General features: G+C 39.1%; 1 protein-coding gene across 1 annotated transcript in view; it reads right to left on the bottom strand.

The window, feature by feature from the left end:
• Positions 1–7,705: 7,705 nt before the first annotated feature.
• LOC121872260 (28S ribosomal protein S11, mitochondrial-like) overlaps positions 7,706–22,948 on the bottom strand; it is a 33,669-nt gene continuing 18,426 nt past the window's right edge. The window contains exons 2-4 of the mRNA XM_042374927.1: positions 19,340–19,470; positions 11,021–11,121; positions 7,706–7,822 (exon numbers count right to left, since the gene is read on the bottom strand). Coding sequence (XP_042230861.1) covers positions 7,730–7,822; positions 11,021–11,121; positions 19,340–19,470 — 325 coding nt within the window. The 3' untranslated portion in view covers positions 7,706–7,729. The remainder of the gene's footprint in view (positions 7,823–11,020; positions 11,122–19,339; positions 19,471–22,948) is intronic.

Here is a 22,948-nt window from a genome sequence, read left to right as displayed (position 1 = left end):
TGCTGGATTCCTTGAGACCAGGAATATTTTTTGAATATAAATGTCATACTCTTTGCACAAGGAATGCCTCTTCCTCAAGAGTAAACGTACATCTAAAATTTGTATGTCTAATGCAAAATCTATGATGTTTATCTCCAAAATGATCATCAATTATAAATTCCCAGCAATATAGGTATATTCTGACCCTTGGGAGTAATTTGCTTGCCAGATTTTATGAGCTAAAAACAAATATCTTCAGTTAATAAAAAAATAAAAATATTCTTCACACTGGTAACAGATGACAGATGGTGGAATTGATTCCTCCTCCCCCCCTCAACTGTCCCTACCAGATGTGTGGGAAAACGAATATTTACCTTTTAGTAATAAATAATACCTCAAACTAAAGTTAGGATAATATAATTGACATTGCTGGATTCCTTTGTAGCCCAGGAATATTTTAAATACAAATGTCATATATTTTGCACAAAAAATAACATATTTACTCAGAGTAAACATTATATCTAAAATTTGTATGTCTAATGCAAAATCTATGATGTTTATATTCAAAATGATCATCATATAGAATTCCAGAAATGTAAATTATATTCTGGCGGGTAATTTGTATGAATTTTATGAGCTAAAACAGGCAGTCAGGCAGGGTGGCGGTGGTGGGTGGGGGTGGGCGAATCTAAAAATAGCTCTCGAGGCGGACACTCACGGCGTATCGTGGAAAAAACCCACATTAAGTGAAAGTTGGCCTGGCGGGCACGGCATTATCTGAATGGCTAAAAGCGAAACCCGCGTTAGCGGGGTAATACTGTACTTTATGTTTTACATCGCCCTCGCTACCATACTATGGATTTGGCTACTTTGCGGCTTGCTATGATGGCATAAGAGATCTGTCTATTGGTGTATCGACACTCACAGCTGGTGGGCGTCGTTTCCATTGTTTACTGGTAGTTACTGGTAAATATTTTCAACCTAAAAACTATTACCTGTTTATAGGTTGGACCCCAATTTTTTGCCAAAAATTTGGTTTTAATTCGAACTACACACAGGTATACTGTATCGATAAATAAGGACATGGGGGCCAGGGTGTTTTTAGGGGGAGCAAATCGTTGATTTTAACATTCACGGGTATCTCTGTTACCTCACCCAGCGTATGTTAAGGGCCGACTGTAATGAAAATAAACAAAGTCTCTCATCATTCTTTATGTACAGTATATATCACCTACGGTATATTATAGTGATTAATTAGTAGTTTTGACAATTTACTTATTTTATTCATACACAGTATTACCCCGCTTTACACAGTTTCACTTTCACGATTTCTCATTTCTCATTCTGCGGTACCTTGCCAGAACCGAGACTTTCACTTTCTGCTGTGCACCTACTCATACTCGCGTGCATCTACTGGTGCATCTACTCATCCTGTGAAGTATAATTTATTTTATTTTTTTAATTTAGTTCATAAAATTCATACAAATTACCCGGCCAGAAACATTGCTGGAATTGTTTGAATATAAACATCATGGATGCTAGATAATTTGGTTTACACAAAGCAAATATTTTATCGTTTGTGCAAAATATATGAAGTTTACATTCAAAATATTCCTGACCTGCAAGAATCTAGAAATGTCAATTATATTATCTAACTTTAGTCTGGGTTATTATTTATTACTAAAAATGTAAATATACTAATTTCTCCCAATCGCTTCTCTGGTAGGGAGGTGGGAGGTTGGGGGTAGGAGGAGGAGGGCAGAGGGTGGAATTTTGATTGACAGATAGTGTCTTGAAGAATATTTCTTTGTTTATTTACTGAAGATATTTGTTTTAGCTCATAAAATTCATAAAAACTACCGGCCAGAATATAATTTACATTGCTGGAATTCTTACAATATGATGATCATTTGAATATAAACATCATGGATTTTGCATATGACATACAAATTTTAGATCTAATGTATAATTTGGTTTACATAATGCAAATATTTTATCTTTTGTTGCAAAATATATGAAGTTTACATTCAAAATATTCCCTGACCTGCAAGGAATCCAGAAATGTCAATTATATTATCCTAACTTTAGTCTGAAATTATTATTTATTAAAATCTAGTTTTTCACCCAAACATTTCTCTGGTAGGAGGTGGGGTGGGGGGTGGGACCGACCGACCAAGCTGGCGTGAGAGTGTGAGGAGGAGGAGGCAAGTGGGGTACTTTGATTGACAGATAGTGTCTTGAAGAATATTATTTTTTTTATTACCGAAGATATTTGTTTTAGCTCATAAAATTCACATTACTACTGCCAGAATATAAATTACATTGCTGGAATTCTTACAATATGATGATCATTTTGAATATAAACATCATGGATTTTGCATTAGACATACAAATTTTAGATCTAATGTAATAAATTGGTTTACACAAAGCAAATATTTTATCTTTTGTGCAAAATATAAAGAAGCTTACATTAAAATATTCCCTGACCTGCAAGGAATCCAGAAATGTCAATTATATTATCCTAACTTTAGTCTGAGGTATTATTTATTACTAAACGTTAAAATCTAGTGTTTTCACCAAACATTTCAGAGAGGTAGGAGCTAGTGAGCTGGGAAGTGGGGGATTTGAGTCCATTATTTGAATGGATATTAAATGGTGACTGTATTTCTCTTAAATATTAATTGTGTGAGCATACCTTCATAAAATTTAGATGTTATTTTTACTACAACATAGGTACTGTATTGTGTCAGAAAAAGTGGAGTTTGGGGGTCGGGCCAGTCTCTATTGGAATTAATCCCATATGTTCTGTTGTTCACTTTACACGGTTTCCACTTTCCGCGGTACCCTGTGGGTTCAATTGACTGCGTAAATCGGGGTACTACTGTACTGATTTAAATCTGTGATTATAAAAAAAAAACCAATTTATTAAAATCAAGTTGATTTAAATCGACCAACCCTGACCTTGTCTGAGTGGTAAGCAGTGGTGGGCACGGTTCCGCTAACCGCTAATTAGCGAAGCTAACTTTCTCGTTAGCGGATCAGCTGCTTAACTTTGGAAACCATTACGACCAATTAGCTTCCGCTAAATTTAGTTCCGCTAACTTTAAGTCAGCTAGCAAAATTTATGCATGTTTATTCCTGTCTGTTGTAAGTGTGTGACGCTGCAATGCATGTCTCCAACAGCCAGTCAGGAACACTTGACTGACTGCGTGTTAGTACGTGTAAACGTGACAAGATGATTTGTCGACGTCGCGCTGCAGCAGCTGAGCAGCATTGTGTAATTCCGCAGTTCTGAGTTCAGTTCACTTACGACGTTGTCACATTACAGACAGTCTAAGCAGTCTTACAGTGTCAGAGACAGCAGCGTACGTTATCGCTTATTGTTATGGAGGGTGAAGACTGTCAGTGTATGTTGAAAGAATCATAGAATGTAATTGTAAACTAATGTATAATTTCATTTCTCATTTATTTGTTAATTTAATTAGGATTTTTGTGTCAATATATTTGGTTATGCTAAGTACTGCATAAGTTAATAACCAGGATGTCATCCAAGGTGTGCACCAAACAAAATTTTCTAAAAACTTATTTTTCATTAAAGTTTAGAGTTTTCTGTTTATTTACATGACTAAGACCATCAATAAGTTATATAAAAATGCACTGGTATAATAGGGTGTGTCATACGTAGGCGAATATTTTTTTTTTTGGTATTTGAAAAATCGGCCCATGGTATTAATGATATAGTTCTATGTGCAGAATCATGTGATATCTTCAGATTTGAAAAGTTTCATTTTGCTAGGTAAATTTTAACTTGAAATCTTATGAAAATTCAGTATTCTAATTCTTTTACTAACACCACTAAATAGCTTATTTAAAGTAAAGTAAATGTATCAGGTTAATTTATTAGATGAAAAATGATCCAGAATAGTGAAACGTAATGATCTTGACACATTTATTAAATTTAATATTCCTTAGAAACAAAAATCATCAAATACAAAAACCGGGTTTACTACTACGACCCGGTGTTGCTGCACACCATAGAGAATAATATGTCTTTCTTGCTTGTTTCTACTCATCACCTCCCTGTTGACCACCTGAGCTCAGATGTAGCCTTCCCTCCTCTCCTGGCTGTACACGTGACTGCTGGCCTCGCTCACTTGCTGTACACAACGCTCTATACTCTGGGTGTGGGAGGGCCAGGCAGGGACATGCATGGGGTTGTCCAGGAAAGCTCTGACTTGAACATTGGTGAGGCTGCAGGTAAGAGGGGGCTCACTGTCAGCCTGGATGTTATCCAGATCTATGAGATCAGTGAGGGTCTTGGCACCTAGATTGACTTCAGGAGTCTTCCTGGCCCTGAAGGAATCGTCACCAACTGATTCGTCATGCCCAGATCCTCTCATAAGTCTGATATCAAAGATCTTTTTGACTGCCACTCTTCTCTCCTCCTCATCCTTACTGCAGAGCATTGTCTGCAGAACTGCCTCGGGATGAGTATACCAGGAAGATCTCCTCACAGTCTGCTCCACAATCTGAACAACCCTCCTTGGCTGGACTCCTCAGGAGCCTTCAAGCTGGAAGAGAACATACCGGACCTTCGGAGAAACGATGATTCTTGACCTTGGTGTTGGAACCAATTTGGCAAGTAGGCACTCACGATGAATTGGACAACAGTTCCAGTTGTAGTTGGTTCCCTTTCAGTTTATGATGAGCGACCCAAATTCTGGCATGAACCTGAGAGCCAAGCCAGAGCCACCCAGAATGTGAGACTGACCTATCTGCAGGTAAGCAAGCTCATTGTAGCATGACCCCAGTTTTGATGGCACTGCAAATCATGTAACCATAGTACTGGTAAGCACTCAGGTCGTCAATCACAGTATGTGCAAGCTCAACGAGTGGAGGGCCAACTGTGATTTTTTCAAAGCTCGGATTTATTTCTAACTCAGTGGCAGAGTCCAGCATCTTGCCAAGAGGACCAGACCATCTGTTGTTTGAAAGAGTCTTGCCATCCAGCTCCTGGATCAGATGTCTGAGTGGCAACTCGTTGGTGTGGAGGTCACAAACAATCCAGACCAGCTTCCTCCCAATCTTCCTCTCTATCCACTGTATGACCCCCCCCTTGCCACCCTGTGTTTGTGTTGGTGCTGTCCCCTCCAATGGCCTGCAGGGTCTGGTCTACGTTCCTATCTCTGAGCCAGTTCACAATGTTATCTGCCACTATCTCAGCTGGTTTCCTGATGTCATCTTTCTCTGGAGTGAAATGCCACAAATACTTCCCTCCTGGTTCACTGCAGCAGGAGTAGTGTTCCTCCTTCACCATGGCAGGGAACAACTTGTCAGAATCTCCAACTTTCATGAACACTTTAGTGTCATCCCTTCTCCCATCAAAGAACAAACAATTGATTCCATTTTCTCTTATCCCCTTATCAAACTCCTCTTCTAGGTTACTGACAAGTTTCTCCTGAGCTCTCCAGGTGAACATCATCAGGTGTTATTAAACCACCGTCAATCCAGGCAGCTGTTGCTATCTCTGCAGTTTCTCTGAGACCAGTGTGGTGTCGCATGCTGGCCAGAGCTATGCTCGGGATATCTTTCCTATTTCGAATCTTATGCCTGGAAGGTTTGGGATCATTATTTTCTGGGTTAGGGACAAAGTCACCATTCTCCTGGTCAGCACTTTCGGATCAGCCATGGGGAAGTCATTAAACTCTGAATCAGCTTGACTCCAATCATCGGCCTTTTTTACCTCACCCTGGGCCTTCTCAAGTCTCTTTTCCTCGGCAACTCTTCTCCTCTTCTGTCTCTCTCTGGCAGCCTCCTGTCTCTTGGACTCCGGAATATCTTGGCTAGAAATCATGAGAGCCCCTATACTGCCAGTCTTCTCTCTCTGTGCTTTGACAAATGCCAGTTCAATCACAGGAATCTTCAGTTCACGCTTGCAAATACATGAGATGTGGGCCTCGGATTTACAGTCACGATCGCATCCAAACTCAGGACAGAGAACAATTGGGCACTTGCAAGTAATTATGTCAAATAACTGGTCCAGTTGCTTGGCAAAGCTGTCCTTAACTGCAAGTTTTCCTCTCCCAAGAGAGATATCTCTTGCCTTTTCCCAACTGGCTAGCAGTCTCACTAATCTTCTTCTGACTTGTTATGACTGGAGGCTTGAACTGAGCGTTAGCCAGAGTGTACTGTGCCAAGACAGCTTTGGTCATATCACTGGCAATGTCTTTGTTTGTGTAAGTTCTTTGGTTCTTTTCACTGATTTGCCTGATTAAAACACCGTATCTCAAAGCATCTCTCAATGTAGGCAACTCCGACTTCAGGAGCTCTCTCCCAGACCCAAGATAGTGACTGAGATGGCTGGATTTTTGGTTCCTCGTCCTGACACAAGCAGCCATCGCAAATATTATCAACTTATAAATGCATCAGAATCTGAAACAGAAAAAAATATTGTTAGTTGGGTTGTTAAAGAATGAAGTCAGAAAGCAATGTTCACTATTTAATTGTAATGCACTAATGCAGCTGTACGTTAGATTTTCGATAAATTTCACGCTAAAATTTACCTAGCAAAAGGTTGCAAAATATTGAAACTGAAATTATTTTCTGTTTATATACACTAAAATCTACCAAAAAAGTGATGGGCCATTAGTTTTACCTGATCTTCCCTCCTATGACACACCCTACTGGTATAATGACTAAGACCAACAATAAGTTATATAAAAATGCACTGGTATAATGTGTATGTGGTTGGTATTGCATATTTACATGAATAATGAATAAGGCCGATAGGTTGTATGAGAATGCAAATTAATTATTTGTGAAATTGTGTACAGTGTACACCTTGATAAGTTTATCATCATCTGATCTTGGCATGATGCTATTTGCTACCTATGCTATACAGTACTATAGTTTTTGGATTTGTTTAATACTTCTGTCTTTTCATACAGTAAATAAAGATTATAAAGTATATGCTAATACTTGAATGTAAACTAATGTTTAATTTCATTTGTTCATTTAATTATTTGTGTACACCTTGATCATCATCTGATCTTGGCATGCTATACCTTTTTGGAAAGCTCTATGTCTAAGCTACAAGACAACATATGAAAATTTCAGCTCTCTAGGTCTGTTTTTAAGGGTTTTAGAGCCCCCCCCCCCACACTAGCATGGAAAAAAATGCGTACTGTATTGTACTGTACACTGTATAAACATTTCGGCCACCACGCCTAACCACAACCACTTTTTACTTTTTATTCTGTAACTCTGTTAATTTTTACAATATCTTTTTTTCTGATTCTGCCATCGTCTTCTTCATGATTTAGTCTTTCCTGTCATGTGCATTATATACTGACTGATGCAATGATGTGGGTACAGCACAAAGAGGAATCAACAGTAAACTCTCACTTTTACTTATACTGTACTCACCAATATGGCTTTTATTTATTTTATTTATTTTTGAGGCTTAAATATGATTTCCCAGCCTTTCCCAGAAAGGCTGAGCTCCAAACAGAGCGAGTGACAGACTCATTTAATAAATTTCAGGCTATCCCGAGTGGTAAATGGCTGGCTTTGGTTTCGAAGCCGAATGTTTGGCTTTGGCTCCATGTCTGCCCTAGGTTGTTGTAATTATTTGCTACTACGCTTGATACAAATTTTACTAATATTTTTTAAACACAACAAATAAAAAAATCATTCACTGACAACAAGAACTACAAAGTATTTAGCATGCATTCCAGGTTAAAGTTTTTCCTCAACAAGAAAATAAATTTACACTCACCATGCGTCCAGGCCCTAAGCCAGCCACCTTCACCCTGACATTCTTCAAGCCTCGGTCAAGCGCTCTCTGTACATAAACCCAAAACTTGTTAATGCTGTTTGCATTATAACTGGGCCTAAAATATAGTAAACCCTTAAACTACGCGGCTTTAAACAACACGGGCCTCACCCCTCCGCAAATTGCATGGGGAGCAAGGAAGGTTATGTTCGTGCATCTGACAACTTCCACTACTGACCGCGAGGGTTCTCTACGGTCGCACGGGTGAGTTCCACTGCATCTTAGAGACAGAAAACACACCCATGCTCTTCATAATTTTTATATTATATTTCCCATGCAGTATTCCTAAGCCACATTAGAGTATTTCAATGACTTTTCCACAACTTATATAGTTTCATTATAGGTAACAATGGCAACATGTATTACCATCCTGTTTTATTTTTTTATTTTTTATGCTTTCATTATTTTTACGAAATATTCTCTACTGAAATCAACTTAACAATCAGTGGCAAAGAGGATAAAGTAAAATTACAGCAGAGGTGATTGTGAGGTGAGCATTTAAACTGAAATAGGGCTAACCAGCCAAGCCACCAGATGCACTAAGTATTGACAAACTGCTCACTGTTTCCACACATACAATCACCTCCCGCAAAGAATTCACACCCATGCTCTTCATAATTCTTATATTATAGTTTCATATCATATTTTCTTTATTTCCAAGTCACATAAGAGTATTGAAATGATTTTTCCACAACTTTTATTGTTTCATTATATGTAACAATGGCATCTTGCATTACCATTTCACAGGCCACAGATGACTGGCATGTCAGCCAGCTGACTCCCAGTGTGTGTCTCAGAAAACATAATTCTTTAACACTTATTCTACTCTATATAAACAATGTGGGTTAGAAATAAAGAAAATAAATATAAAACAATAAAATTAGAAAAATGTATGTGTGAGAAGTGAACATTTGTCATGGAAGCCACACATCCACAACATTGCTAAAGCTGCCTCCCAAAAGCTAGGAATGCTGTACAGATGCCATAGCTACTTCACTCCTGAGCAGTTACTTCAAGTATATAAGGGATTCATTCGTCCTAACTTGGAGTACTGCCCTCATATCTGGGGTGGCTCTTTTTCCGTCCAACTGTTAGATAGGATGGAATTAAAGGCATTTCATCTTATTGACTCTCCTCCTTTAGTTGATAATCTTTCTTCCCTTTCTCTTCGCTGCAATGTTGCTTCACTCTCTCTATTTTACATATACTTTAACAGGCAATGTTCGGTGGATTTGGCATCCTGTGTACCGCCGTCAAGGCTGTGGGCTCGTAACACTCGTCTTGCCCGCAAAGCCCACAGTTTCTCTGTGGCTGTCGGTCACACTAGAATAACCCGTTATAGTACATCCTTCTTTCCTCACACAGCCAAACTGTGGAATGCTCTGCCCTTTTCTGTCTCACCTCACTTTAAAAAGCTGATTTTCAGGCATCTTTGTGGTGTAGATTTATAATCTTTTTCTTTTCTATTTTTAATTTCTTTTTACTCTTATTTTTTTGCCCCCTAGGCCCTGTTGTGGGTCGATGACTTGTGCCCGTGTGGGATATTCTCCGTCAAAAAAAAGTAATAATAAAAATAAATAAATAAAAATAAAAATAAAATAAAATAAATAGAAATAAATAGACTATACCTACATCCCCGACTAGCCAGCTTACCTGCCGTGTTTACTGTTGCTTGCTAATGAAACTATAAAAGTTGTAAAAAAATCATTACAATACTCTAATGTGGCTTAAAAATAAATAAAATATAATATAAAACAAGAAAACAAAGAGCATGGGTGTGTATGTGTGAGACGTGAACGTGAATCTATGGAGGCAGTTCTAGCCAGGGCCTTAGCTATAAATTATGTGGCCAACTCACTAGACCAACTGCCTCATATACTGTTACTTGTAATGAAACTATAAAAGATGTGACAAAATAATTACAATACTCTAATGTTGCTTAGAAATATGGAAATATAATATATAACTACAAAATAAAAAAAATAACGAGCATATGTGGGAAGTAAGTGAGTTATGGAGCAAGTTTCTCTATATTTTTTTACAATTTTGGCTTCCCGTAGCTTCCCATAGGTGAACATTGCGGTTTTGGGTCTTCACAGGGTTTTCATTAACCTAACGCCCACAATGTTTAAGGGTTTACTGTAGTTTATTTCACAAGAATACTATGAAATAAGAGACTAATGTGTATGTCATAGTATGGAGCTATATACAGTAGTACTTGATAGGTACTATCAAAACTAGGCCTCCTAAAACATGAGTCTATTATGACTGGAAAATACTAGAATTGGGTCTACTAGGACTGGAACATACTAGAACAGGGGTCTATTAGGACTGGAACATACTAGAACTGGGGTCTATTAGGACTGGAACATACTACAGCTGGGGTCTATTAGGACTGGAACATACTAGAACTGGGGTCTATTAGGACTGGAACATACTACAGCTGGGGTCTATTAGGACTGGAACATACTAGAACAGGGGTCTATTAGGACTGGAACATACTACAGCTGGGGTCTATTAGGACTGGAACATACTAGAATTGGGGTCTATTAGGACTGGAACATACTACAGCTGGGGTCTATTAGGACTGGAACATACTACAGCTGGGGTCTATTAGGACTGGAACATACTAGAACAGGGGTCTATTAGGACTGGAACATACTACAGCTTGGGTCTATTAGGACTGGGACATACTAGAATTGGGGTCTATTAGGACTGGTACATACTAGACCTGGGGTCTATTAGGACTGGAACATACTACAGCTGGGGTTTATTAGGACTGGAACATACTAGAATTGGGGTCTATTAGGACTGGTACATACTAGACCTGGGGTCTATTAGGACTGGGACATCACATACTAGAAATGGGGTCTATTAGGACTGGGGTCTCCTAGAATTGGGATCTATTAGGACTAAGACCTATTTTGAATGTCAGATCACGAAAGAAAGTGGGTCATAAGTGCCAAGAGTGAGGGATAGTAAGCTTTGTATACAAGAAAGTAGTGTGACCAGCACTACACTCAACCACATTCACTTCCTCCAATGTAAAGTCAGGTACCCTTTTACATTATACATTGTGACAAAATAATTTAAAATATGCAGTACATACATACTTCTTCATATCCACAATGTACATACAATTATACACAATATAGAAACCATAAATTCATCCCATATACACTGATACATTCAGAGCATTTAACTCACTGTAGCTAAACTTATGGCCGTTGCCTGTGCTGCGATGTTTGTGCCTTTTCTTGTGTTTTTGAAGCCTTCCAATCCACATGATCGATACATCTTAACCACACCTGCAAGGAAGAAATCATGATGTGAAATCTCAATACACTCTATGATATTGATAAAGTAATGTCAAACGTATTACTGTACAAGTTAGTTGATTGGTGTAAAAAAGCATTTGTTTGTTTTGATACTGTACATTAACCCTTAGGCCCCGGGTGACGTTTCAGAATGTCCAACTAGCGCGCCCCGGGTGACGTTCCAGAACATCTGCCTATTTTATCGCCATTTTTTTTTAATTAATTTTGGAAATGTTGATTTTTTTTCTCGATTTAACCCCGCATGGAAGGTACTGCCAGCAGCACCCTAACCCGGGGCTTAAGGGTTAATATGTACAGTCCCCCAAATAAGTATTGTTAGATTTCCCGTTGCTACAATCAGGGCTGCCATTTTGAGGAACATCGTCTGCTAATGAGGAAAACAAATGACAGTTGGTGACATCATTAGGAGAGCCCGTCCACATTCTAAGTCACCGAGATGCTATGAGGAATGTATTCCTCATTGTTCTAGAAATCCATATAAAATGTAAAGGACTTAATCATTTTTTCTTCAGTAATATATACAGTATATGGCATTTTTTTTATCAACTCCTTTAGTATACAGTCAACCCTCACTTTACGCGGTCCCACATTCCGCGTTTCCACGTTAACGCGGTGCCTTGCCAGAACCTAACATGCTCACATTACGCGGTGCGTGAGCCACATTACGCGGAGCGTGTCCGGCGCGACGCTATTTTTAGATTCGCCCCACCCGCCTGCCTGCCTGTGCTCCTCGCCTCTCCCTCCTCCTCCCTCCACTTGGGCAAGCCGCACGGTAAGGTTGCGCAGTGTGTGTCTTTGTTGCGTTATCACTGACGTCATATGACGTATCGGACTGTGATTGGCCATGCATCCCTACCCCCCTCTGCTGCTAGCTGTAATTGGCTTAAAATATTATGACGTGTCCACCCGGGGGAGGGAGGGAGGGAGGAAAGATGATCCTTGACCTAGCCGCGCCAGTTTCATCCCTCCACGCCAGACCGTGTAAACGTGCATCCATTGTTCTCTAAAATGGCTTCCGCCGGACCACCACCCCCAGAGAGAAACCTTTCCTTACCTGGACCCAGCGGCACTAAGCCAAAGAAGACACGACGTTCCTTAAGCTACGAGGTGAAGTATACCATCATCCAAGAGTTGGAGAAAGGAACAAGGCAGGTTGATTTGGCGCGCCAGCATGGTGTGAATGAATCTACGATTCGAACAATAAAGAAGGATGCAGCCAAGATAAAGGAGCACATGAAGATCACAAAGTCTACAGGTGCTTCTATGATCAAGTATTTTCACAACCAGGTGCTTCTCAAGACAGAAAAATTACTTGTGAGGTACTTGGTGCGTCAGGCGCGACGGAACATGGCGGTCGACACGCGCTCTGTTAAGGACTACGCACGTGAACTGTACATGGCAGTGGCACGAAAGATGGGAACTACAGAGCCCAAACCCTTTAATGCTTCCTCTGGGTGGTTACAGAGGTTTAAGATCCGGAACAAGATCACCAATATAAACATTGGTGGTGAAGAAGCGAGTGCTGACCGTGCTGCGGCTAGGGAATTTCCTCCGTTTTTACGTGAGATTATGGAGGAAGGACAGTACAGTGACGACCAGGTGTTTAACATGGACGAATCTGGTCTTTTCTGGAAAAAGCTACCTTCCAAGTGCTTTGTTGTAAAGAATGCCAGCAAGATTCGGGGCCGGAAGATGCAGAAGGAACGCATCACCGTCCTGTTTACCACCAATGCCTCCGGTACCAGTAAGCTCAAGTTATCGGTGATCCACACAGCACGCAAGCCACACGCCTACAAAACCATGGACATGACCAAGCTAAATGTCCACTGGCTGACCGCACGTAAGGCGTGGATGTTCTCTACACTGTCCCTCTCCTGGTTTGATGACTGTTTTGTTCCCGATGTAAAGAAATTCTGTGAGCAACAGAATGTGCCATTCAAGATTTTGTTGCTGCTGGACAACGCACCAGGACACTCGCCCCTACTGTTAGATCGTCACCCCAACGTAAAAGTGGTCTTCCTTCCTCCCAACACTACGTCTATATTACAGCCCATGGACCAAGAGTTAATCTGTAATGTAAAAGCTGCATTCTCTACGAAAAAATTCAAACTCCTGAACGACTACACCAACACCAGGGAAGAGTTGCGCAACCTGAGTGACACCACCACCGATAGCAAGAGCGAAGAAGATGAGGATCAACAGTTGGCACAGCAAAAAATACTGTTCAAACAATTCTGGAGAGTATTTAACATCAAGAAAGCTGTGGACTTCTTGGTGGAGTCATGGGATCAGCTGTCTATTGCTACAATTCGTCACGCATGGAGACATGTGTTGCATGGAATACCAGGTGAGAGGAGGAGTCAATCTGTGACTGGTGAGGTTCAGACTGTTGCAGTAGCAGTGGACCTTGCCAGAGAAGCTGCGCAGACTGTTACAGTTCCAGGCTTCTCCGAGACCACCAACGACAACATCCTGGAGGTGATAAGGGATCCTGATGTGACTACCGACGAGATGGTAGATGATGATGATGACGACGTCAGTGAAGAGGCAGGTGGTGCGTCATCCCAAAAAGAACAACACTTATCCCATAGTAATGCTAGGGGTGCCATCGAATGTATCGAGAAAGCCAAGCTCCTCCTTTCCGACGACCCTGACGCAAACAGGTATGAAATCTTCACTACCCAGCTGTTGCAGACTATAGAGCCCTACATCAAGGTGTATCACGACAACATCAACACCAGCCGTCAGCAAAGCATAACAGATTTCTTCGCCCGCAACCCACCACAGCCAGCCCAAGCCAGTGATAGTGACAGTGAAGATGACTTTGAGGGATTTGTCAGGGAAGCCCTGACAACTGTAAGTGACAGTGATGGTGATTCACCTAGTAATGGTGATTCACCTGAGGGCCAGTAATCTGCCCTCTGCCTCGGAACCAGCCTCCATCCCTGTATGCCGACCCATCTCTTCTACTAACGTAAGTGTTCCACATAACTTTTAGTTTTCCTAACCTAACCTTTACTTTTCCTATGTTAACCTTTATTTTTCCTAACCTAACCTCTTCTATATTACTTGTTTTTTCATACCATCATAAAGTTAAGATAAAATTTTTACTACAACAAAGTTGTGTGTCGTCAAAAAGTGGAGTTTGGGGGTCGGCCCGGACTCTATTTCAATTAATCCCATATGTTATGTTATCCACTTTACGCGTTCCTCACTTTCCGCGGGACCCTGCGGGTTACATTAACCGCGTAAAGTGAGGGTTGACTGTACTGGATATCAACAGATAATGCATAGCATAAATGGATTGTGGGTAATAAATGACTTGCAAAATCAAAATGGGACCCTTGACTGCTGTGGAAACCCCAGTTTGTTCTTGTCCGTGGATATGGTTAGAGCTCTTACCATCAGCTGGACAGGCACACAGTACTCTATCTACAAGCCGGTAAGGATATATTTATTTATGTATTGTCATTTAATTAATCACAACTTTCATCATTGGTAACTACATATAGAGGAGTTACCCATACCTTAACCATTTTCTTTTATCAGTGTATCAACAGAAATGATTAGATAAATGAAACCTTTACACCTTGTTCATTTGTTCCGTTTATTAATCCAAAGGGCCAAATATATATTACTGTGCACTTATAAAGGACTGCGCAAATAGCTTAGAAAGATCATGGCAATTATTCACTGATTTAGTAATTCTTGGGTTTGTAGGGGAGACTACACAAAAATTTATCAAATCTCCTATTGGAGGTGGTGATGGCTGCGAAGTGGAGCTTCAGAGATGCATGGCTGAACAGTAAAGATTTCCAGTCCTGGTTGTCCCATGTCAAGGACAATCCATCTACAGCCTTTTGCAACATATGCAAGAGGGAAGTGAGTGTGGAGTTGACACACATCAAACGTCACAAGACAACAAAGATGCATGCAGTTTATGAGGCCTCACAACACCAGGAGGTCCAGCAGGAGTGGACTCCGGTCCACCAGGAGTACTATGCAGCAAGTGGAGTAGCAGTAGCAACAATTCTTTTTGCTTGCTTTAATGCCGAGCACAACTTGCCATTTACCACTGCAGATCATTTAGTAGACCTCATGAGAAGGATGTTTCCTGATTCAGTAATTGCTCAAGCCATGAACATGAAAAGAACAAAATGCATGGAGGTTGTGAGTACATTAAGATGGAGTGCCACCGAGGATTTATTAGATAAGCTTAGAGAAAATAAATTTTCCATTATTGTTGACGAAACAACAGACATTAGCACGATGAAAGCATCCTCTGTTCTTGTCAGATTTTGGGATTCAACCACACACAGCATTAAATCTGGGTTATTAGAGCTGATCAATGTACAGTCTCTCCTCGACTTACGTCAACCCGGACATACGACGGCCATGGTCGTATAAAATATTTTTCACATTACGTATTTTTGAGTCCTGACATTAGTGATCGCGCTGTGTACTGACCAAATTTTTGTTTGTAATTCCCTTTAAAATGGCTAGCAAGCGTAAAAGTGAGAGTTCTCGTGGTGCTGAGAAGAAAAAGAGACACCCATTTTATAATTTCAATGTATTATTTTCGTCTTTTCGACTTACGACCTGGTCGATGGGACGGAACCCCGTTGTAAGTCGAGGAGAGACTGTATATGGTGATGAATCATCTAAACGGTCAACAGGGAAAAATTTGTATAATTTAATTATGAAAACATTAGAAACACACCGTAATCCACATGAGAACATGATTGGCTTTGCTGCTGATGGCACTAGTAACATTATGGGAGAACACAATTCTGTTAGCAGCAGACTACGTGCCACTACAGTATTCCTGTTACAACCATATTGAACTGCATGTATCATTCTATTCACTTATACGCTTCAGAGGCTGCAAAGACGTGACTACGGCGTTGTGAAGACATGATAGGACTTATATATACAGTAAGTCCTCGCTTAACGTCGTGGTTCCGTTTCTGAAAACCGCGACGTTAAAAGAAACAACGTCAAAGGAATAAATTTTCCCCTTAATAGAAAAAAAACAGGAGTTATGTTCCCCAGCCTCCCTTTGCCCCATGAAATACATTACATATACATAAATTAAATTAAATTTTTATAGAAAATCGAATATATTATACATCCAAAAAGGTAAATAAACTAAATCATTTTGTATTGTACTAACTGATGGGCAGAGGTGGAGCGAGTGTGTGGTGTGTCTGTGATGACGTTATACCGAATTCGCGGGACACTGTCCGAATCATGGGTTTCTAAAGAGTAGCGACGTTATAACGAAACAAAGTTGTCGGGGGCAATGTTAGACGAGGACTTACTGTACCTTTTTTTCCCATAGTGCTAAACAATAGAATGAATTTATGGAATTTCAATCATTCTGTACTGTCAAACTACACAAAATCCTGCATGTAAATCACACCTGCTAGTTATCATTCCATCAAGCAGTTGAAAGAGTATTAGTGCAGTGGCAACCCCTAAAAATGTTTTTTACTTTAAAAGAATCAAATAGCGGAGTCTTTGGGACCCTTCACTTTTATTGTACTGTACTACAGTACAATTTTCTTAATTTCATATTGCCTAAATGTAACAAGTTAAATCTACTGTTTCAGAGAGTTACCAACTATTCATTTGTTACATGAAAGTATATGTCAGCTTTACAGGAATCTTTGGGGATATTTTTGTCATCATGAAGCACTTCAAACAGGTAATCTTGATTCAGTTAATCCTAGAAATGAAGCAAATTACCTCCCAATAAGCTAAATATACTTGGGAGCAGTAATACTTGACCTACTTCAAGTGAAGAGTATAGAAAGCTCCCTAATATGGTCAAGGATGTACAATTCAGATGTCGTACCTTCATGATAAACCTTTGTGTGCAATTATGTCAAAGATTTGAGCTTGGCAGTAAATTTTATAGATGTGTTCATTTATGTCATCAAACAAAGTATTTGATACTAAATCCAGAAAGGAGATGCCATTCTTATACTACTTTGCGAAGGAGGTGCCCCACATGTACAGTGGCAGTATAAAAATTTCAGATGATCAATGGAGAAACTTACATGTGATTGCTAATACCACCTGGGATTAAGGACTGCAGTGACATAGTGGACGTTTATACAAAACTAGAGGAACTTAAGGACGGTGTAGGCGTTTCCCAATTGAAGGACTTTTGTACATTTGCTTTGCAGTTCCAACAGATGCAGAGAGACTATTTTCTAAATCTAATTCAACCTTTAAGCCCCGGGTTAGGGTGCTACTGGCAGTACCCCCCACGCGGGGTTAAATAGAGAAAAAAATCAACATTTCAAATTAAAAAAAAAAAAAGTCAGGAAAATAGGCGGACAATCTGGAACATCACCCGGGGCCTAAGGGTTAATCGTGTGCAAGGAAATGTACAGTATATTCGTATTTTTTTCTTTTTTACGGGGAATAGCCCACCCAGGCACAGGGTCATCGACCCACAACAGGGCCTATGAGGCAAAAAAAAATAAGAGTAAAAAGAAATAAAAAGAATAGAAAAGAAAAAGATTATATTAACCTACACCACGAAAAATGCCGGAAAACCAGCTTTTTAAAGTGAGACATTGTATGAGTTTGCCCTGAGGACAATTAATTCTTTTACATGTATTGTATGTGCAGTATATACTATACAGGCATCCCCCGCATTACGGAAGGGTTGCGTCCTTGGAAAATTGACCGTATTGCGAAATTCCGTAACGCGAAACCTATTTTCTCATTGACTTCCATTATAAAACTGGAGATGCGTTCCTGAGTAATTCAAACACTTTTATGAATGAAAATAAACATTTATAAACACATACAATACAGTATATTAATTAATTTATGATATACATGTAATATGAAGAGAAATACAGTTGGAATAATTAAAAATGTTGTACTGTACTCACGGATTGTTCCCACTGTTGAAGAAGTAAGACCTAATGTTTTTGCAATCTGCTAAGTTTTTCTCTAGCATCAAACCTTCTTAAAACATCAAGTTTATTATCTAATGTAATGCCTTTGCGGCTTCTTTTTGCACTACTGCGGTCACTTCCACTTGATGGCCTCTTTCCAGTAATCTTGAATAAGGGTAATGAACTGCACTGTACTTGCTGTATGTTTGTAAAAGTTAAATCAAATTGCTAGGGCGAGAAACATGCGTGCACACTGGATGTAAACAATGGAGTGACTCCGCGTGGCGACACCACGCTTGGCGGTAGCAAACACCAAGAAATCCACACCAAACAAATTTTAATTTTTAACAAAAAATTTTAATTTTATATAGTGATTTTTTTTAAGTGTTAAAATTTACCCCAATTTCCGTAAGGGTGGGTTTACGGGCCGTATCGCGAAATTATTGGTCATAATTTACAAATTCCGTAAGAGCGAAATTCCGCAACCCGGGGTTCCCTAACTCGGGAGATGCCTGTATATGTGTGTGTGTGTGTGTGTGTAGACACACACACACAAAACACATAAAAATAAATAATAAAGGGAAAATCCTCTCACAAATAATCAGAAACAAGACAACAAAAATGTATTACGGTAAAGGTGTGAGTTTACCCTCAAGTCAACTCCGTGCTTTGTTATTAAAGTTATAACAAAGCAGAGGGTGACTTGAGGGTAGACCTAACATTTTTAATACATTTTGTTGCCTTGTTTCTGGTTAACTGTGAGAGGATTTTCCCATTATTAATTATTTGTATGTGTTTTGTGTGTGTGTGTCTACACACACACACACACACACACATATACAATACAGGCAAAAGAAATTACCGTACTCTCTCTTGGGTACATCCAGTGTAATCAGTGAATAAATGAGGTCCGCAAATAGAAAATCTGCGAATTTTAAGGATATGCTGTACATTGACCCCTCGGCTAACTATACTTTTTGAGGGGACTGAACATTTATATTAGGGATATAATTAGTCAGATACCTCAAAGAGGAACCTCACAGGAAGAGTCTTTTACAACATTAAGAACTAATAACTTACATATTGTCTGAAATACACATAAACACTGTACAATATCAAAATAAACTTGACCAGATACGGTACAGTATTAATTAAATATTACGTTCAACCTCATACCACAGACACACACACACTTCTTTTACCCCCATGAAATTATCACAATTCTGGTCCAGGTGTATAAACAGCAACTACTGTACTTTACATCCCCCTACCTTGAGCATCTGTGAGAGTCAGTAGAGTATTATTTTTGGAAAATCTTGCATGTAATATTGGAAGGTCAGCAAACCGCACACCATCGAACAACAAGTCTGGGGTATTTTCATCTGGGAACATGCCATCGTACCTATAAATAAGGAAAATGACGCTAAGACATTTTATACCACTAACATATCATAAGTTTGCAACATAACATAACTGTAACATAACCTGATGTGATGAAGTTCATCCCAATATAAACTAAACCAATGCAACATCTATATTGAATTGAAAGTCGACTGACATGTGACATCCTATTATAAAATACCTTAATGTAATCTATAGCTACTATGTGACTTACTGTATATACATACTGCATTACAGTTCAAGCTTTTATGATAAAATTTGTATGCAAATGTAGGGGGTCGGACTGCATTGTACACGTGGAATATTTTTTAGGGTCATTTACGGAAGAATGATAGCTACCCAGTATATGCATGCGGTACATTTAATTTACCAGAGCTTCTTTATCCTGGACTTGCCTACTACACCCCTAAGAACATAACCCCTATTTATATCATTAGGTTTTGGGTAAACTTGTGCTCACTTAATGCAGCACTTTTCAAGAACACATGTACAGTCTCGTTCAAGATTCTTCGAACACTGCTGGAGACAGCTGGCAACTCAAGGCCGTTTGTTTATTATTGTACGTAGTAAAAATTATGAATAAATGTAAAAGTGATCGGTGATTGGTTACTTAGTTTCCAGTTGCTTAATTTAATGATAGGGCTTTGTTTTTCCGTATTATATTATATACTACGTACAGTATAGTAAACAAACGGCCTTGAGTTGCCAGCTGTCTCCAGCAGTGTTTGAAGAATCTTGAACGAGACTGTACAACAGGGCCGGATTCAGGAGTGGGCAAAGTGGGCAGCTGCCCAGGGGCCTCCACATATTACAATATTTTATTTATTTGTTTATTCATTTGGATTATTTATATTTTCATTCTTTAAAATTTATGTTTATCTATTCCATCACATAAAACTATGTTCAGCACGAAGCGTGATAGAAATTAGGCTAGCTACTCCTTGAAATTCATGAATACCTGGTTTTCCTTTAATGAGTACAGTATTGAATATGACATCCTCAGAGAGATTGACTTCGAAAAGTTGATCAAAAACTTTCAGCGGCCAGGTCACGTAAAGTGCCTGGTCTGTAAATAAAGGTAATGTTTATTTTCTATTTTGCAATTGATCAATGTTTGTGTTCAATATATCCATTATCCATGATCGATGGCAGTTATTTTTATTAAAATTTTTGTTTTTTCCAACATGTTCATACTTTTGTTTTAATTTTATCAAATTCAATAAATTGTTTATTTGTTTTACTATTGGATGCAAAACTTCAATTTTATTTATAGTTGAGTTAATATTTATTCAGAATCTATCTGACCTTGGACTTAAAGAAGCCTATACGGTACATGCATTCTTGGACAGAACCATTATTTGAGTAGAGGTTTATCTGATTAATTATGCAAAGAATCATCTCTCTCTAATAACTAATAATATATTCTTTTCTGTGAAGTCTCATGAAAATTTTTGACATGTGCAGTAGTAGCTATATCAGGGCAGGTCGACTTGAAACCACATGAATGACTCCAGTCATGTCTCACTTTTGTGTGTGTGTGTGTGTGTGTGTGTGTGTGTGTGTGGGAATTTGTACACTATCAATAAATATACCGTTAATTAAAAATTTCTCAATGTTCTAATTTCCTCAATATAACTGCATATGGCTTCAAAATTCTCCAAAGAAGTGTTCAAATTTCAAAATTTTCCCGGGGGGCTTACAGCGCCCCCCAGAACTCCCAGATGTTTAGGCTCGCTTCACTCGCCACCCCACCCTCTTGGGTAGTTATAATGAGGGGGGCCTCCACAAAGAGGCTGCCCATGGGCCTCCACAGGTCTAAATCCGGCACTGCTGTAAAATGTATAGTAAGGTAGCTATACCTGTAAATAACAATGTAAGGCACCTGTACTGTTTTGTTATCTACAATATTTCACAATATTCCTTAAAAAAAAAAAAAAAAAAAGAGAAGAGTGGTAACGCAAGTGACAAGGAACTACCCAGTCTCCAAAAACTGTTATCCTATCATAGCTACGTTAGGGTCCATGTGAGAACAAGCAACATCTGGCCTACAAGTTACCTTGAATCTTTGGTTTAATCTGGCCAATAATAATTTTGAAAGCTATGCAAGAACAAGAATATTATTTCAATTATGTAAATAAAAATAATCAGGGCACTGGGCTTTTTATTCAATAACACAATAATAATTCATGAATTGATACAATACAATGCAACTTATTTTCCTCAAAGACTTTTGGTCCTTCTCATGAGGTAAGAAATCCTTAATCTTCTATAAAAACGTCCTCAAGTACAGGTGCACAATTATCGTTAGAGTACAACAATGCAGGTAATCATGTAGCCCTAGCTACCCGGGTGACATGATCAGTGCTGAAGCTAGCTCACTTGCAAGAGTCAGTAGTGGCTGGAAGAAATTTAGGAAGTTAGAAAAGAAGGTCCTCTTGCCTTAACTGACAGCAAGAGGACCTTCTTTTCCCATGAAAGACGATCAATGGAAGATATGTGATGTTGTATGGCAACAAAATATGGGCAATTAAAGAGGATGACAAATGGGTTTGAGTGAGCTGAAATGAGAGCGATGAAATGAAGACATGTGACATTTAAGTACTGTACAGGTGCTACTCTACTGAAGAACATTCAACTTACAAACTTTCAGAGATACAAACATCATCACTGAGGGGGGGTTACCTGCCAGAACATTTTTTACAATATGTTTGGTATCTACAAGAGTAAAGTTGGACTTACAAACAATTTGACTTACAAACAAGCCTCAGGAACGTAACTCGTTCTTAAGTAGAAGAGCACCTGTATATGGAAAAGCTCTCTAAGCCTGGGGTGTCAAACACACGGTCCACCACACTCATGTACAGTAACAGGCCCACAGACTATTGGCTGCTCCTTAACCTAACACTTAAAACTTGATATATTTTACATTACGATACATGGAATAAAACTATGCCGAGTGTCATTTTAAGATCACTAATAAACACACACTTAAAAAAAATCAAAATACTTGTACTGTACAGTGTGATAAAACATTACCAAATGAAGAAAATGCATTGAAATCAACTTGGTACTACTATCCAACAACAACAACAACAACAACAAAAATGTAAAGGTTGCTAAGCATGCCACTGTATGAGTTGTGGATTGGCCAATGACGTGTCATAGACATGTCAGCCATCAGCCACACATAACACTGCCCTGCATAGTTTTTGAGGTTTGTGTATTATTAAGCTTTTCTGGGTGTATTTTGCATGCTGATCTCAAAAATGTTATCCATTTTGCTCAATCAGGTCAGAATTTTGTGCTATAGCATTTTAAGCGGAGATTCAGGTAAAATATTGGCATTTTTCGCTCAAAATTGGGTCCTCATATTCGTTCATTAAAAAAATCATCCGAGACATTGGCAAGCCTCACAGAAAAGATTTCGGTCAGTTTTAATGCCCTTACGATGCATTTAAATACACCCACGTGCTCGCCGG

This window comes from Homarus americanus, unplaced genomic scaffold, assembly GCF_018991925.1.
Source record: "Homarus americanus isolate GMGI-L3 unplaced genomic scaffold, GMGI_Hamer_2.0 scaffold5589, whole genome shotgun sequence".
Classification (NCBI taxonomy): Eukaryota; Metazoa; Arthropoda; class Malacostraca; order Decapoda; family Nephropidae; genus Homarus; species Homarus americanus.
Note: the sequence above shows the minus strand (reverse complement) of the source record. Positions and strands in the feature narration are given on the sequence as shown.